Source organism: Nicotiana tomentosiformis, chromosome 2, assembly GCF_000390325.3.
Source record: "Nicotiana tomentosiformis chromosome 2, ASM39032v3, whole genome shotgun sequence".
Lineage (NCBI taxonomy): Eukaryota > Viridiplantae > Streptophyta > Magnoliopsida > Solanales > Solanaceae > Nicotiana > Nicotiana tomentosiformis.
This window is the reverse complement of record NC_090813.1, coordinates 194,775,009-194,791,550: the sequence shown is the minus strand read 5'-3', so window position 1 is coordinate 194,791,550 and position 16,542 is coordinate 194,775,009. Positions and strand designations below refer to the sequence as shown.

The 16,542-nt window shown below is 39.2% G+C and overlaps 1 protein-coding gene across 1 annotated transcript; it reads left to right on the top strand.

Moving 5' to 3' along the window:
• Positions 1 to 7,632: 7,632 nt before the first annotated feature.
• On the top strand, positions 7,633 to 9,647 carry LOC104111836 (DNA damage-binding protein CMR1-like). The gene is made up of 3 exons (XM_009621625.2): positions 7,633 to 8,124; positions 8,665 to 9,071; positions 9,493 to 9,647. Exons 1-3 carry the CDS (start codon positions 7,714 to 7,716, stop codon positions 9,614 to 9,616), a joined length of 942 nt encoding a protein of 313 aa, XP_009619920.2. The 5' UTR covers positions 7,633 to 7,713; the 3' UTR covers positions 9,617 to 9,647.
• Positions 9,648 to 16,542: the final 6,895 nt, after the last annotated feature.

The following is a 16,542-nucleotide window of genomic DNA, read 5'->3' as shown; positions in this document are numbered from 1 at the left end:
AAAGGTCGAGCAAGAAGATAAAATCACGAACCAACCTTTCCCTCACAAAATTTACGATTTTTTTGGATGCAGGCACGATAAAACAACATTATTCGCAGATACATCAAGTCACTACCTTCATGGCGACAAATTACCTAGCGCAGACACCTCCAGCTAAGAAATATTTTACTTTCTCATTGCCTTCTGATCATTTGCATAAGGTTAAGCTCTACCTCCTCTTCTTGTATGAGGCTAAGCATTGCCTCCCTAATTGCATAAGGCTAAGCATTACCTTTCTTCGCATGATACTAAGCATTGTCTCTTTTTCTTGCATGAGGCTAAGAATTGCCTCCCTAATTGCATAAGGCTAAGCACTGCCTTTCCCCGCATGAGACTAAGAATTGTCTCTTCTTCTTTTATGAGGCTAAGTATTGCCTCCCTAATTGCATAAGGCTAAGCACTGCCTTTCCCTGCATGAGACTAAGCATTGTCTCTTCTTCTTGCATAAGGCTAAGCATTGCCTCCCTAATTGCATGAGGCTAAGCACTGCCTTTCCTGCATGAGACTAAGCGTTGTCTCATCTTCTTGCATGAGGCTAAGCATTGCCTCCCTAATTCCATGAGACTAAGCATTGTCTCCCCTAATCGCATGAGACTAAATATTGTCTCCATGAGATTAAGCATTGTCTCATCTTCTTGCATAAGGCTAAGCACTACCTTTCTTGCATAAGGCTAAACGTTGCCTCCTTAATTGCATAAGGCTAAGAACTGCCTTTTCTGCATGAGACTAAGCATTGTCTCCTCTTTCTTGTATGAGACTAAGCTTTGTCTCCTCTTATCGCATGAGGCTAAGCATTGCCTCCCTAATCGCATAAGGCTAAGCATTGCCTTTCCTGCATGAGACTAAGCATTGTCTTCTCTTCTCGCATAAGGCTAAGCATTGTCTCCCCAATTGCATAGGGCCAAGTATAGCCTTTCTCCGCACGAAACTAAGCATTGGTCCCCCCTTTTTTGGCATAAGGCTAAGCATTGCATTTTCCTTGCATAAGATTAAATACTATCTCCACTACGCTATCTAAAACCTCGTACTATCCTCTGTTCACCTAGGGCTAAGCCTTGCCCTCATCTTATACAAGACTAAGCCTTGTCTTGTCTCATCTTCGTATATGCCCAAGCATCCTATCTGTGCATTTCATAGGCTGAAACATTGCCATTTTGTCCAAAGGCGTCATAGTCCAAAGGCATCATCCTCATAATCGGGAGACATCATTCCATGGCCTGAGAATTTCTCAAAATTGCACATCATTATTCAAAGGCGTCATAGTCCAAAGGCACCATCCTCATGGCCCGAGGACATAATTTCATGGTCTGTGAATCCCTTGTCATACACTTCATGGCCCAGGACATCATGGTCTGAGAACATCATCCTCACCGTCCCGAAGAGACGCCCGATTTTATAAGTAGTTCTTTTTCAATCTTGTGTTCGAAGGCCAATGTAAAGTTAGCCACGAAGTCCGCCAAGATTTGAGATTTGATGGTGGTTTGGGGTCGATACTCAATATCGTACCCACTAATTTCTATGGCCCATTTGGCCAATCGACCCGAAGGCTCGGGTTTGTTCAAAATATTTCGAAAAGGATAAGCTGTTACAACACATATCGGATGACACTGGAAATATGGTTTTAGTTTCCTAGAGGCGCTTATTAAAGCAAGCGCTAATTTTTCTAAGTGTGGATATCTAGTTTTGGCCTCGCCTAAGGTACAACTGACATAATAAATAGGGAATTGTGTACCTCGTTCTTCTCAAACCAGAACTCCACTTACCGCTATCTCCGAGACATCTAAGTACAGGTAAAGTTGTTCATCTATTTTTGGGGTATGAAGCAACAGAGGGCTTGATAAATACTACTTTAATTGCTCCAAAGCCTGTTGGCATTCCGGAGTCCATGCAAAGTTGTTCTTCTTCTGAAGTAGTGAGAAGAATCGGTGGCTCCTATCTGAGGACCTCGAAATGAATCGTCCTAGGGCAGCTATCCGTCCCATTAGCCTCTGCACGGCCTTTACATTATCTACTACCGTGATGTCCTCGATAGCTTTGATTTTATCGGGGTTGATATCGATTCCTCAATTGGACACCATGAAACCAAGAAACTTGCCTGAGCCGACCCCGAATGCACATGTTGCGGGGTTGAGCTTCATATTGTACTCCCTCAGTATGTTGAAAGTTTCCTGCAAATGCTTTAATTGGTCCTCTGCTCGTAGGGACTTGACTAACATGTCGTCAATATAATCTTCCATTGATTTTCCTATTTGTTTTTCAAACATTCGGTTTACTAGGCATTGATAAGTTGCACCAGCATTCTTTAGACCGAATGGCATTAGTTTATAACAGTAAGTACCGTACTTAGTGATAAACGAGGTCATTTCCTGGCCCTCCGGGTTCATCTGTATTTGGTTGTACCCGGAGTAGGCATCGAGAAAACTGAGAGTCTCGTGGACGGCCGTGGAATCTATCATACGATCGATATTAGGAAAATGAAAGTAATCATTAGGGCAGGCTTTATTCAGATCTTTATAATCTATACACATTCTAAGTTTGTCTCCTTTCTTAGGGACTACCACCACGTTTGCTAGCCATTCAGCGTATTTTACTTCTCGAATGGATCCTATTTTAAGAAGTTTGGTTACCTCGTCTTTGATGAAGACATGTTTGACCTCGGACTAGGGCCTTCTTTTTTGCTTTACTGGATGGAATTTCAGATCCAAGCTTAGTCTATGAGTGGTGATTCCCGGTGGAATCCCGTCATGTCAAGATGGGACCAAGTGAAACAGTCCATGTTAGTTATAAGAAAATGAACAAGATTTTTCCTGAGCTCGAGACTTAACCCCGTGCCCAGGTATACCTTTTGTTCGGGCAGATGTTCGATTAGTGTGATTTGCTCCAGTTCTTTGATCGTTGATTTGGTAGCGTCGGAATCATCGGGGACCATGAAGGATCGAGGGATCCCATAATCATCATCTTCGCCAGTCTCCTGCTTCTCTAGTTGGGTCGAGGCTGGCATTTGTGATTGCTATTTGGTATCCCATTTTTCCTTAGAGTTAGATCCCTTTGTCGATAAGAGTGATGATATCGAAATTACTTAATCGACGACAAATATTTCTTTTGCAGCTGGTTGCTCTTCGTAGATTGTTTTGATTCCCTCTGGTGTTGGGTATTTTAGAACTTGGTGAAGGGTCGAGGGTACCGCTTTCATGTTGTGGATCCATGGCTCCCAAACAGGGCGTTATATCTCATGTCGCCTTCGATCACGTGGAACTTCGTTTCTTGGATGGTCCCATCCACATTAACTAGCAGAATTATCTCGCCATTAGTAGTTTCACATGCCATATTGAATCCGTTTAGTATCAGGGTTGTGGGCATGACCTGGTCTTATAGACCGAGTTGCTCTACGACCCTCGATCGAATGATGTTGGCCGAGCTACCTAGATCAATTAACACACGCTTAACTTGAGTTTTATTCGTAAGTACAGATATTACCAGTGCATCATTATGGGGCTGCATGATTCCTTCCGCGTCTTCATCACTAAAGGATAAGGTTCCTTTAGGTATGTAGTCCTGAGTTCGAGATCGCTTCTCTCTTATGATCGACATCTTAGTGTGTTTAAGCACCGACCCGTGGGGGGTATCGATCCCTCCGATGATCATGTGGATGATGTGTTGTGGCTCTTCTTGTTCGTTTTATCTATTGAATTCTTTGTTTTTGAAATGGTTCTTGGCTCGGTCACTTAAAAACTCTCGAAGGTGCCCTTTATTGAATAACCGGGCTACCTCCTCTCTCAACTGCCTGCAATCTTACATTTTGTGGCCATGAGTGCCATGATACTTGTACATTTGATTGGGATTTCTCTAGGCTGGATCGGACTGCAGAGGTCGAGGCCATTTAGTATCTTTGATGTGTACGATAGCCATTATGATGGCGGATGCTTCAATGTTGAAGTTATATTCTGATAACTATGGTGCTTCCTTAGGTCTGGTGTGCCTGTCGAACATACTCTTGTTTATTAACCCTCGAGAACCTTAGCCTCGATCACTTTTCCTTTCGCCTCGTACGGGGTTGCGCCCCGACTCGCCACCCCTACAATCTTCGTTATACGACCGGTATTGGTCCTTGTTCGACCTCGATTCTCAGTCGATGCCCCTTTTAATTATGGACCCAGAGCCCAACTGGTCGTATTCGACTCTAATCTTTGATTGATATCGATTGTGTACATCGGCCCAGGTAACAGCCGGGTACTCGATCAAGTTCTGCTTCAACCGTCGTGAAGCTATCGAGCTTCATTCGTTTAGTCCTTGGGTTAAAGCTTGAACGGCCCAATCGTCCGTGACCGGTGGTAGATCCATTCGTTCCATTTGGAAATGAGATACGAACTCTCTTAGCATTTCGTTATCTTTTTGCCTTACCTTAAAAAGATCCGACTTTCTGGTTTGACCTTTATGGCTCCGGTATGTGCTTTTACGAAAGAATCTACAAGCATAGCAAAAGAATCGATAGAGTTAGGCAGTAAATTATGATACCATATCATTGCTCGTTTGACAGGGTTTCACCGAACTTCTTTAATAATACGGATTCGATCTCTTCATCTTCTAGATCGTTCCCTTTAATGGCACATGTGTAAAAGGTGACATGTTCGTTGGGGCCAGTCGTTCCATTGTATTTAGGAATTTCGGGCATGCGGAACTTCTTGGGGATCGGTTTTGGAGCCGCGCTCCAGGGAAAAGGCTTTTGCACGAATTGTTTGGAATCCAAGCCCTTCAATATTGGTGGTGCCCCCGGGATATGATCAACCCTAGAGTTATAGGTTTCAACCTTTTGGTCGTTTGCTTCAATCCTCCTTTCTCCTGACTCTATTCGTTTTGTTAGTTCCTCGAGCATCTTAATAATTTCGGGATTAGTCCCCGATTCTTGTTCATTCGACCTCACTACAGCTGGCCCCGTTTTGTGGGTGACTTCTTGGGGTGGACCGGGCTCGATCCTGCTCGGTGCCTGGGTTTGTCTCTACAACTGAGCTATCGCTACTTGTTGAGCTTGCAATATTTCGAAAATCATACGCAGGTTGATCCCGTCTTCTCCAGCATTTTGTGTATTTCGAACTGCAAATCGAGTTCCACCATGAATATTGTTTTATGAGTCGGAACATTGGTTCGCCTCAATGTCCACATGTGAATTAACGTCAATTGGATCTACGGCTCGAGTTCTAACGGGGTAGACGAGTGGCCTTTCATCCCCGGGCGTCATGTTGTTATTCTCATCTTGAAGGCCAGCTTCGTTATCGATAGGTAGGGCCATTAATTGAGAGTTCGTCGTTTTTAACCTGAAATCAAAGGCACTTCCAAAGGCAAGTGTAAAATAGTGTATTTCACATAGATTCGTACCAAATAACCACTATTATCCTTGACCCACGGTAGGCGCCAAACTGTTTACCCGAAAAACGGATAGAGTTGAATTTATACGCAGTTCAAAAGATACGTAGTATAAATTGGTACGAATTGGGAAAGATAAATAAATGGATACAGAAATTAGTTATAAAGGAGACAAATGTAAACCAAATGAACTAGATAGCCTAAGCCCTCAAATTCAATCACCTCCAAATTGGGTGAAGAAAAACTGGTAGAAGAACAATATAACTGAAATACCAAAAACCAGAGAGGGAGGATAGTATCAGCACTGTTTTCTATATATTAGAATGGATGTGTGTATGAATCCCCACTCTTACAAATGATAACCACTCTTAATATAGTAGGGGAATCTCATTTTGGATATCATTAAAAATACATAGTGAGGATCCCATAATAGACTAATTAATCAACTTTTCCTTGATTTACGCCAAGATTCTCTCCCCACATGCGACTATAACGGTCTTTTGTCCCTTGGCTCGATCTCCATCTTGGCCTGTCTCGGTATTGGTCGGTCTCTGGATCTCGATACCGATATTGACTTGAGCTCAACATTGACCGGTCTCTAGATCTCGAGCTCGATATTGGCTTGAGCTCGATATTGGCTTGAGCTCGACATTGATCAGTCTTTGGATCTCGAGCCCGATATTGATTCGAGCTTGGTATTGATCGGTTTCTGGGTCTCGAACTCGACAACCCAACTTCACATCACAACTCGATATTATAATGACGAACCTCAGTCCATCATATTCCAATCTTGATTAATTATACGAAGGGTAAACTTGATTTTGACCGTATACAGTTAGCTTTAACAATCAATGCTTAGATGCCAATGATACCTAAAAGGCGAAGATTATTGGAAGAATGTTGTGCCTAGCAATTTCCAAAAAAAATAATTTTGTTGTTTATTAATGGATCCAGCTTATTTAAACTCACTCGTTCATCTAATTCTTTGGCTTTTGTTCCCCCTATTTTCCAATTTATCTTACTATAGATTCGAAGACTCAATTATTGCTCTAGCCTTTTATATTCTGCAGTTTGGAAAGCTTAAAAGTCTCAATTATTACTCTTCCAACCTTTCCTATTCCTTATTTTGTTTTTAAAGTATTGGTCTTTAACTACTATCAAACATTTCATAATATTGAGTTTCTATGTATGATAAGCAGATCCTTAAGCACAAAATTTCTTTGCTTGAAGAAAACATTGCGGAGCTATAGAAAGAGATAAAAGAATGCATGTCAGATTAGTTGTGAACATTTGACACAATGAGATTTTGATGCCAAGGTTTGTTTAGTTATTGTTAGCGAAATATTTTTAACTTAATTATTGAATGGCTCAATCATTGCTAGAAGTCTTTTATAAGGATCTGATATGGCAAGTTGAACGGATATCTTAACTTTGAAGATTGAATCTGCTAAAAATGGTAAACCTTGGGATGAGATATGACAATTCTAATGAGGTTAGACTCGATTACTGTTGAAACTTATTTCATGTTATTAGTAAATTAGCACAATTTCATATTCTGGTCATGGATGTTTCCTTTATCCTATGATTTGAATTTAGTGAAAAAGTTATATGTATGGAAAATACAAGAAGTAAAAGCAAAGTTGCGTCAGTTACAAAGCTCAAATAGTTCAAAGCATGGAGAACCTGTGGATTATTTGGCGTTAGACTTTGTAACTTCATTTAAAGGACTTCAAGTTCACCATCATGGCAAATGGATTCATGTGGTTCACAACTCTCTCTTGGTTACGTGTTTAAAATCTAAGTGAGTTAGTTAACATTTCCTTATGTGCCTTTATATCTATTTGTAGATTTTCAGTAATGCATATAGAAGAGCCATGTGGTGAGCAAAGTTCCGAGGATATCAGTGGCTGTTACACTCGGTGGCTGTTGAACTCATGGTCTATCACTAGAGACAATTTTAAGCCTTTTTCCCATTCGTATGAAATGAGAGCAGCCATCATGGATTGCGTATACTAAACAATCCTCTCCTTTCTTTGTTGAGTGACCTTTTCTACAATGGCTGATAACAAAAGAGCAGCTTCCAAGCGGCAAAGAAGCAAAAGGTTCTATATATCTCTTTCTTTCTCAAAAATAATTAACATCAATCTCTACTGTTTACATTGTTGTACTATTAAACTCTTAATTATTCACTACCCCGAACCAGAAGACAAACATGCATATCATTTTTAATTTTACGTGTATGATGAATTCGACTGTAGAGATGAAGTTGAAGCGACAAGTATTATTCGCCGCATATCTCGTAGAAGTCAAGGAATGCCACCAGAATTGAGTGATGGCCTCATTGATAAAATTGACGCAAGGAAATTATCGAAAAAGTCTTCTACGTGTGAGGAGTTTTCGTGCGATGGTATGGTTAAAACAATAAGAAGTTTGAAAAGAAATGATCCGCTACTGGATACAACACTTACTGATCGGCAAGTTGATCTTGAAAGGTTAGAATTGAACCCCAACGGAAGAACACAAGTGGTGAAAGGGGCCATTTCAGATGTGAAGTTTCTTCCCGCAGATAATATGAAAGTTATATTTGTAGGCGATGAGCTTGGCTATTTGGGGCTATGGAATGTGGATTTTGAAGAGGAGAACGGGGACAATGGAATTTATCTGTATCAACCTCACCAGTCCAAAATATCTGGAATTTTAATTGAGCCATTCTCCATGTTGAAGGTGATAACTCTTTTGCTTTTCTATTTTTATTAGTACTTAATTAAGATTCGTACTATTGTCTGTCGGATATATATACATAAGCAGTCGGTTGCTGCATTATCTTAGCTAGCTGATCAAAATAGTGAAGTGGAATGGAAAGTAAAAAAAAAAAAAAAAAAAGAATTAGCGACGACAAATTATGTTGCTAAACTAAAGAATCAGTTGTTAATCCTATTAATGACGGATTATCAAAGTGATGAATTTCATAGCTAATTTCTGTTTTAATTTCATAGTAATGCTTGGTGTAAAACCTTTAAAGTTCGATATTGTTTTCCTCTTTAAATTTCTTCCTTTTTGGACTTTAAAAATTTGTGATGACTCTTGTAACAATAATCTAACTAGAACCCCAAATATGTGAGAACTGACAATGAAAACGAAAAGCTATTCATGTACTGTATATGAGCTATTTCATATATCACATCATCTTCATGTCTATAATATGGTTATTGATCATATTAGTTAATTAGTCTGACATTCAACAACTTATACACATACTTGCAGATATTTACTTCAAGTTATGATCAACGTATTATGTTGCTGGATGTTGAAAAGGAGGCTTTCGAAGAGGTATATCAGGATACTTATGCAATATATTCCATATGTCATCGAGTAGAGGACATAAACTGTTTATATTTTGGTGACGAAGTTGGAGCGCTAAAAATATTTGATGTAAGGGCAAGCACACTATCGTCATTATGGGAATTGCACGAAGAGAGAATCAATACGATACATTGCAAGCCAGATGATCCTAATATTGTAGTTACAAGCTCAGCAGACAGGACTTTCTCTGTGTGGGACTTGAGAAGTATTAGCAGAGATCAACCAAAATCATTGACAACTATTAGACATGGTGGTCCAATTCATTCCGCCTACTTTTCACCTTTTGGGAGTTTTCTTGCAACAACAAGGTTTGTGCTACTAATGAAGCCCCTTTCGTTCCTACATACATGAAATGCTTTAATGATTTTGACAGAATCGAGTGATGTCATATGATTAGATAATTCAGTGAAATAAAAATCAGTGAAATTCAGATATCGAAATTACTTCAAATCCTGTAAGTACTTTCAAAACAAACATTTGATAGTAAAATGCATGAAAAGAATATTGCCAATGTTACGTTTTTTAGAAATATATATTTTTGTGAAGTTGTTTTTGTAGGAAATTTTAAGAGGAAAAGGTCTTCATAGTATAAAAAATGAAACCACTCTATCAATTTTGTTCTTCTGCTTAATTTTCTTGAGATACTTTGACTGTCTGTTTTTTTATTCTATCAATTGTTTGGTATCTCCTCGATCAGTAATTATGTTGGTAATTTCATGTTTATCACAGCTCGGACAATACTATTGGTATATTTGGAGGAGAAAACTATGAGGAGAAGTTCCTGATACACCACAACAACCTAAGTGGTGAATACATTTCCACATTAAGTTATGAACATAAATTGTTTTTTTAGACCATTACCTCATGAAGACTTGTACAAACATTAGATCTATATAAGAACAATTCATTCGCAAGAAAACTGTGTTACATTTGTTCGACTTTTAAAGAGCCATTTTCTTGTAAAATATCTAATCCACTTTTGGAACAGAGGAATCTGGGGCTGGGATGACTCATATGTCTACATTGGCAAGATTCAGGAAAAGCAGAAGCACAAAAGAAAAGAAAAGCTCAAAAATGATGACAAAAATGGAGTCGATGACATTTCTACTGTTGAGAAGAAGATTGATGATGACAAAAATGGACACTACTAGAAATTCGCTAAAAACCGACCAAAAATACCGACCAACGTTGGTCGGTTATGGCAAATTACCGACCAAAACGCGACCATTACGGTGTGGACGGTGTTTTGATGGTCGGAATGGCTTACCGACCAAAGTTGGTCGGTAATTACCGACCAACTTTGGTCGGTATATAAAAACGACCATCTGACAAGTTTAATTACTTACCGACCAACTTTGGTCGGAAACATATTTTATTAATTTAATTTTACCGACCAAAGTTGGTCGGTTTAACTAAATTATATTTTTTTTATTAATTATTAAAATTAAAAAAAACCGACCAACTTTGGTCGATAATTGAAAATATATATTTTTTAAAACTAATTAAAATTAAACATTACCGACCAACTATGGTCGATAATCTCAACAATGCAAGCAAAATACCGACCAAAGTTGGACGGTAGTCTTGAATTCTGGGAATTCAACGTTCATTAACCGACCAACTTTGGTAGGTATTTTGGAATAATTTATTTTTTTTTATTAAAAACCGACCAACGTTGGTCGATTTTTCTGGGATTAATTTTGGCATAAAATGCCTGTTTTGGCAGCTAAACCACCTGCCAGCATACCAATACAACAACACAACAACAACAACAACAACAACAACAACAACACAACAACAACAACAACAACAACACAACAACAACAACAACAAAAACACAACAACAACAACAACAACAACAACACAACAACAACAACAACAACAACACAACAACAACAACCAAAACATTCAATAAATACTTTAAAACTAACAAATTAAAGTTCAATTGAACATAAAAATCCAAAACCAAGTTAAAACTAATTACAACTAGTTCAAAACTGGTTCTATTTGTCTAGTTCAAAGTATATAAAAGTCAAGGGGTGTTTTGTACAACATCATCATCACCGTCTGATGAACTTTCATCTACAAGACGATATAGAGAACGGTCTTGTGGAGGACGGGAAGCACGATCACGAGGAGAACGGGAGGAACGATCACGAGCAGGGCGGGAGGAACGATCACGTGGAGGTCGACCCTCTGGAGATGACTCACGAGATCGGGGCAACGGAAAAGCTCCACTAGATAGGAGAGTTCTGATCTGAGCTTGCATGCCAAGGAATTGAGCATCTCTAAGCCTTTCTCTTTCCTTGGCCGCTTCTAGCTCTGATGTGAGCTTTGTCACTGTCTCCCGCATAGCGGAGAGGCTCTCCCTATTAAGTTGCTCGCCATGTGAGGAAGTCCCTATTCCTCGCATTCCACACTTATAGCGATGAAAGTTTTTAGTAGGAAGCCCGTATACCTTTTCCCATTTTGGACCGCCAACTGACTCCAACCATATTCTTTCAGCATTCTCGTCCGAAGGTTGGGTTGGCTCACCCGATTCACCAGCTGGATGACTACGGATGAATTCCTCCACGTTACTTTGGTAGCGACCCTATATTATTTTAAATTAAATCCGTATTTCAAGTTGCTTATAAAAGTAAATTATAATACTTAAATAAAATTGAAAGCTTACATATGCAGTCGAGGCCCAGTCCTCGACCCACCTATCTTGATCCCCCTCTTTCTTCTTCTTCACAACATGTGTCTCCTTGAATAGCTCATCATGACTCATTGGACGCCCATACTTCTTTTCCTGAAAATAAATTAATTTAGTTAATAAACAGAATAGATATACTTAGAAAAGTAAAATAATTTAAGCAATTACGTACCAATCTTCTTTTTATTGTCCCTAGGCTGATCGCACCTCCAGTGTGCAAGGAGCCTCCCTTCTCGGATGCGCGAGCTTTCTTTCCTTTTTCGCTCCTCTCTAAGAACTCTGCGGTAAGCCATTGCCTTTGCAAATCATTCCACAAATTCTCAAGTAACCAGCCAGGCCTCTTGTTCTTCTTTCTAGCATCCGAGAAAGCATCCGCCAATCTCTTGCGAGCTTTATGATGAAAATTTGTAGCCACTTCCGCGCTATAGCGGTCTTCCCATACACACTTGCTCTGTATTTCAAAAGTTAAATATTAGATGGAAACATCATAAATATAAATTATTAAACTGTTTAAAAGAACATTTATACCTTAAATTGATTGAAAATTTGCTCCTTCAGTGAGAATGGGCAATCAGTCCAAGTCGCATAAGGGCCATCATAAAGCTTTCTGATGGCATTGGTGATTATCCTCGTAGTTTTATTACCCGGTCTGAACCTGCAATTTAACAATAAAAACACATTAATATCTTAGTAAAAATATTACAAATCAATAGACGCAAAAATAATGAATAACACTTACCCATCACCCTCAGGGACTATGATGATCCTGCCATATCGATCATAATGTACTACCTCGTCATCACCATCCAAAACATGTGTATCAGATGCATGTGAAGACGGTGTAGGCGGGTCAGAGCTAATGCCTCCCAGGCGAAGGCCTGCAATAGATGGAGTCGATGATGAAGATGGTTGCGATCCCTGTGACTGCGACATAGCTGGATGCGACCCAAGTGGATGTGATACCGATGGCTGTGACCCGAGTGGCTGTGACCCGAGTGGCTGTGACATGGGTGGATGCGATCCATGTGGCTGTGATATGTAGGGATGTGATCCATGTGGATGTGATGCAGATGGCTGTGAGGCAGCTGGACTGTATGTCGGACGTATAGTCCTGTGGCCCTGTGATGGAAGACTGGGTGTCTGAATGAAGGTGTACGGCTCGTGATGCTGTGGCAGCTCAGTATAGCCGTGTGGTGGAGGATAAGACATAGGCATCTCTGAAAAAGGTGGACAAGAGGGAGTATTATTTTCTACCCTCCTCTTTCCCTTCCTACCCTTTTCTCGACCCCGAGAACTAGTAGGGTCATTGTTACCTTGACCCTTGCCTGCCATCTGCATAATATAATACACATTTAGATTGAAACATATAAGAAACTAGCTATAAAACGAGAGTGGCTTTAAAAAACCAACTTTTTAATCCTCATCGACGTATTGTTCCTCGTCCGAGAATTCTTCGTCCTCACTTGTTTGAGCTTCATCAGTTGATTCCTCGTCCTCATTTTCTATAATTGTTACTTCATTTATATCAACTTCTTCCAATATGCGTTCAGGATGTTCCAAATCATTTTCTAACTGATCGTCCACTATTTGGTGAATATTGGAGATATCGTTTTGATATGCAACATCTAACACATTCTCGACTTCCACCCTACCTACAGGCTTAGTTTTTATTACAACCCACTAATCGGACTTATTCCGCCGCAATGGATAAGGAGCATAATACACTTGCCTAATGTTATGTGCAATTATGAAAGGATCATAGCGATCATACTCCCTCGTATGATTAACCTCAATTATGTTGTATTGGTTGTGTACTCTTGTACCTCTTGTTGGATTTGGGTCAAACCACTTGCATCTAAAGAGTATCAATTTCTTATATGGCCAACCTGTATATTCTAGTTGTAATATTTCTTTGACCACACCATAATAATCAATATCTCCAACTTGGTTGCCATCACCACCTAGAACCCACACCCCGCTGTTGTTGCTATTTTTATTTTTAGAGCAATCCTCTGTATGAAACTTATAACCATTCACTACGTACTTAGACATTGTTGTGACCTGAAGCCCAGGTCCCCAAGATATATCTTTCAAAAATTGATTTACACCATTATTTGGATTATTTACCTACATAGAGTTAAAAAAAGTCATAAGTTAGCACAACTTATGAATCAATTTTTATACATTCACTACATATGTGTGTGTGTGTGTATATATATATATATATATATATATATATATATATATATATATATATACACTTACAAACTGTTTGAACCACGTATCAAATCTCGTATATACAGCATCATAGCCAAATTGACCCACGAAGTGACTGTGACATATCAAATATTTTTAGTAGTTGCATCAATATGTAGTCACAGTAAATTTTACATTTTGATAACTAATAAATCAATACTTACTTGAGAAATGGTACAACTTCGGGACAATTTAGCAACACATGAAGTGTAGCTGACTTGTACTCCATATCACTCAAACTTCTCTTTCTAACATCCTTAGAACATCGGCCTGGTTGATTGAATATGGACATTGGTGGATATAATGGATCATTCACACATTCGACCGTGTGCCTATTGGGCCTATTCCTAGAACATGGCACGTTACTCTCAAAATAATAAGAACAAAAATGTGCAGTTTCCTTTGCAAGATAGGCTTCGCATATAGATCCTTCAATCTTATTCCTCTGCTTAACAAATTGTTTGCATTTGCCAATTGTCCTACATAATCTCATGTTAGCCAATAACATTCAAATAAAATAGAATAGTACATCAAACTTATAATATTACCTCTCAAAGGGATACATCCATCTGCATTGAACAGGCCCTCCAAGTCGTGCCTCGTGTACAAGGTGTATTGGAAGGTGTTCCATCACATCAAAGAAACCACATGGGAATATTTTTTCCATCTTACTAGAAATTACAGGGATGTTCTGGTCTATCCGAAGTAGGTTTTCTTCCCTTAATGTGGTAGAATACAAGTCTTTGAAAAACAAACTAATCTCTGTAATGGGTTTCCAGATTCTTTCAGGCAAACCACAAAATGCAATAGGCACTAAGGTCTCCATGAAAACATGGCAGTCATGACTTTTCAAATGGCTCAACTTCCCTACCTCCATATCTACTTTTTTTCCAAGATTCGACGCATAACCCTCAGGCATCTTTAATTTCGTAACCCAATCACAAATTTGTCGTCTTTCCTCCAAAGTGAATGTGTAACTTGCTTTGGGCTTGAACACCTTACCATTGTTTGCTGTCTGCAAGTATAATTCAGGCCGCCTGCAATATTCTTGTAAGTCCATTCTAGCCTTCGGGTTATCTTTTGTCTTACCTTTAACATCCATCACTGTGTTGAACAAATTATCAAAATAATTCTTCTCAATATGCATGACATCAAGGTTGTGTCGGAGAAGATTATCCTTCCAATAAGGCAACTCCCAAAATATACTCTGTTTCGTCCAATTATGATTAACACCATATCCGGGGAATCTATAAGGTGGAGCCTCAGTAACTTTACTGAAGTTCTGGACCCTCTCCCAAATTTCCTCACCTGAAAGTATCGGAGGTGGAGAATCATATTCCACTTTATTCTTTTTGAATGCATTTTTCATCCTTCTAAACTCATGATCATCAGGCAAGAATTGACGGTGACAATCAAACCATGATTGCTTTCGGCCATGTTTCAAAGTGAACGCTTTACTATTTTCCATGCAGTAAGGACAAGCTAGCTTTCCAGCAGTCATCCACCCAGACAACATTCCATACGCAGGAAAATTCATTAATAGTCCACATTAAATTAGCACGCATATTAAAATTCTGCTTGGTTGATATGTCATATGTTTCAACACCATCATACCACAATTGTTTTAGCTCATCAATCAAAGGTTGCAAATATACATCAATCAAACTTTTCGGATTACGTGGACCGGGGATAATACAATTTAAGAATATATATGGACTAGTCATACACAACTCAGGTGGTAGATTATAAGGTGTAAGAAAGACAGGCCAACATGAATATGGTGTCGCAGATATAGAAAAAGGCGTGAAGCCATCGGCACACAGACCTAACCGAATGTTCCTTGGTTCACTATCAAAATCTGGATATGTCCTATCAAAGTGCTTCCAAGCTTCTCCATCTGAAGGATGACACATAACACCAGGTGGTCTTCTATTTTCAAAATACCATCTCATATGAGGAGCAGAACTCATCGACGCATATAACCTCTTTAACCTAGGTATAAGAGGTAAATAATGCATTGCCTTGACAGCGACCATATTCCCGCTGGAAAGCCTCTTGAAACGAGGCTTTTCGCAAAATTTACAACTGTCTAAAGTTGCATCATCTTTATAATATAACATGCAACCATCTTCACAACAATCAATTCTCATTGACGAAAGTCCTAACTTAGAAACCAATCTCTTCGCCTTATAGAAATCACCAGGTAAGTTGATATTAGGGTCAACTAGTTCACTCATAAGGTCAATGAAACAGTCCATGGTTGCTTGAGAAATATTCCAACTAGATTTGATACTTAGTAATCTAACTGCAACAGACAGCTCAGAGTGCGGACTTCCTTCACGTAGTGGACGACTAGCTTCCTCTAACTGTTCATAAAAATGTTTTGCGTCATCATTAGGAGTTTGTTCAACATTTTCATTGGGCTCACCCCCAAAAGCATCTGCAACCATATCCTGAATTCTAGAATCAAGATTTGTATTCTCCACCGACCTACTACTTTCACCAACAACCATGTTATGAAATATCCCACGGCTACCATCGATCTCTCCATGATTAGTCCACACAAAGTAATTCTCTATAAACCCCTTCCTATAAAGATGAAGCTTAACTTCCTCTGATTTTTTAAACTTCATACAATCGCACCTGACACAAGGGCACCTAATTACTCCTTCACTTTGGTATGGTGGAAGTGACATTGCATGTCTAATAAAGTCATCAACCCCTTCTACAAAATCCTCCCGCAATCCCCGCCGATTAGGATAACTTCTATTGTACATCCAAGTACGATGTTCCATCTATACAAATAAAACAAGAATAAATTAATT

Excerpts from the sequence above, each read along its gene's own strand:
- LOC104111836 (XM_009621625.2), top strand. The coding sequence starts at position 7,714 with ATGCCACCAGAATTGAGTGATGGCCTCATTGATAAAATTGACGCAAGG. Across the intron at positions 8,125-8,664 it reads AGCCATTCTCCATGTTGAAG|ATATTTACTTCAAGTTATGA; the intron begins GTGATAACTCTT and ends ACATACTTGCAG. Across the intron at positions 9,072-9,492 it reads AGTTTTCTTGCAACAACAAG|CTCGGACAATACTATTGGTA; the intron begins GTTTGTGCTACT and ends TGTTTATCACAG.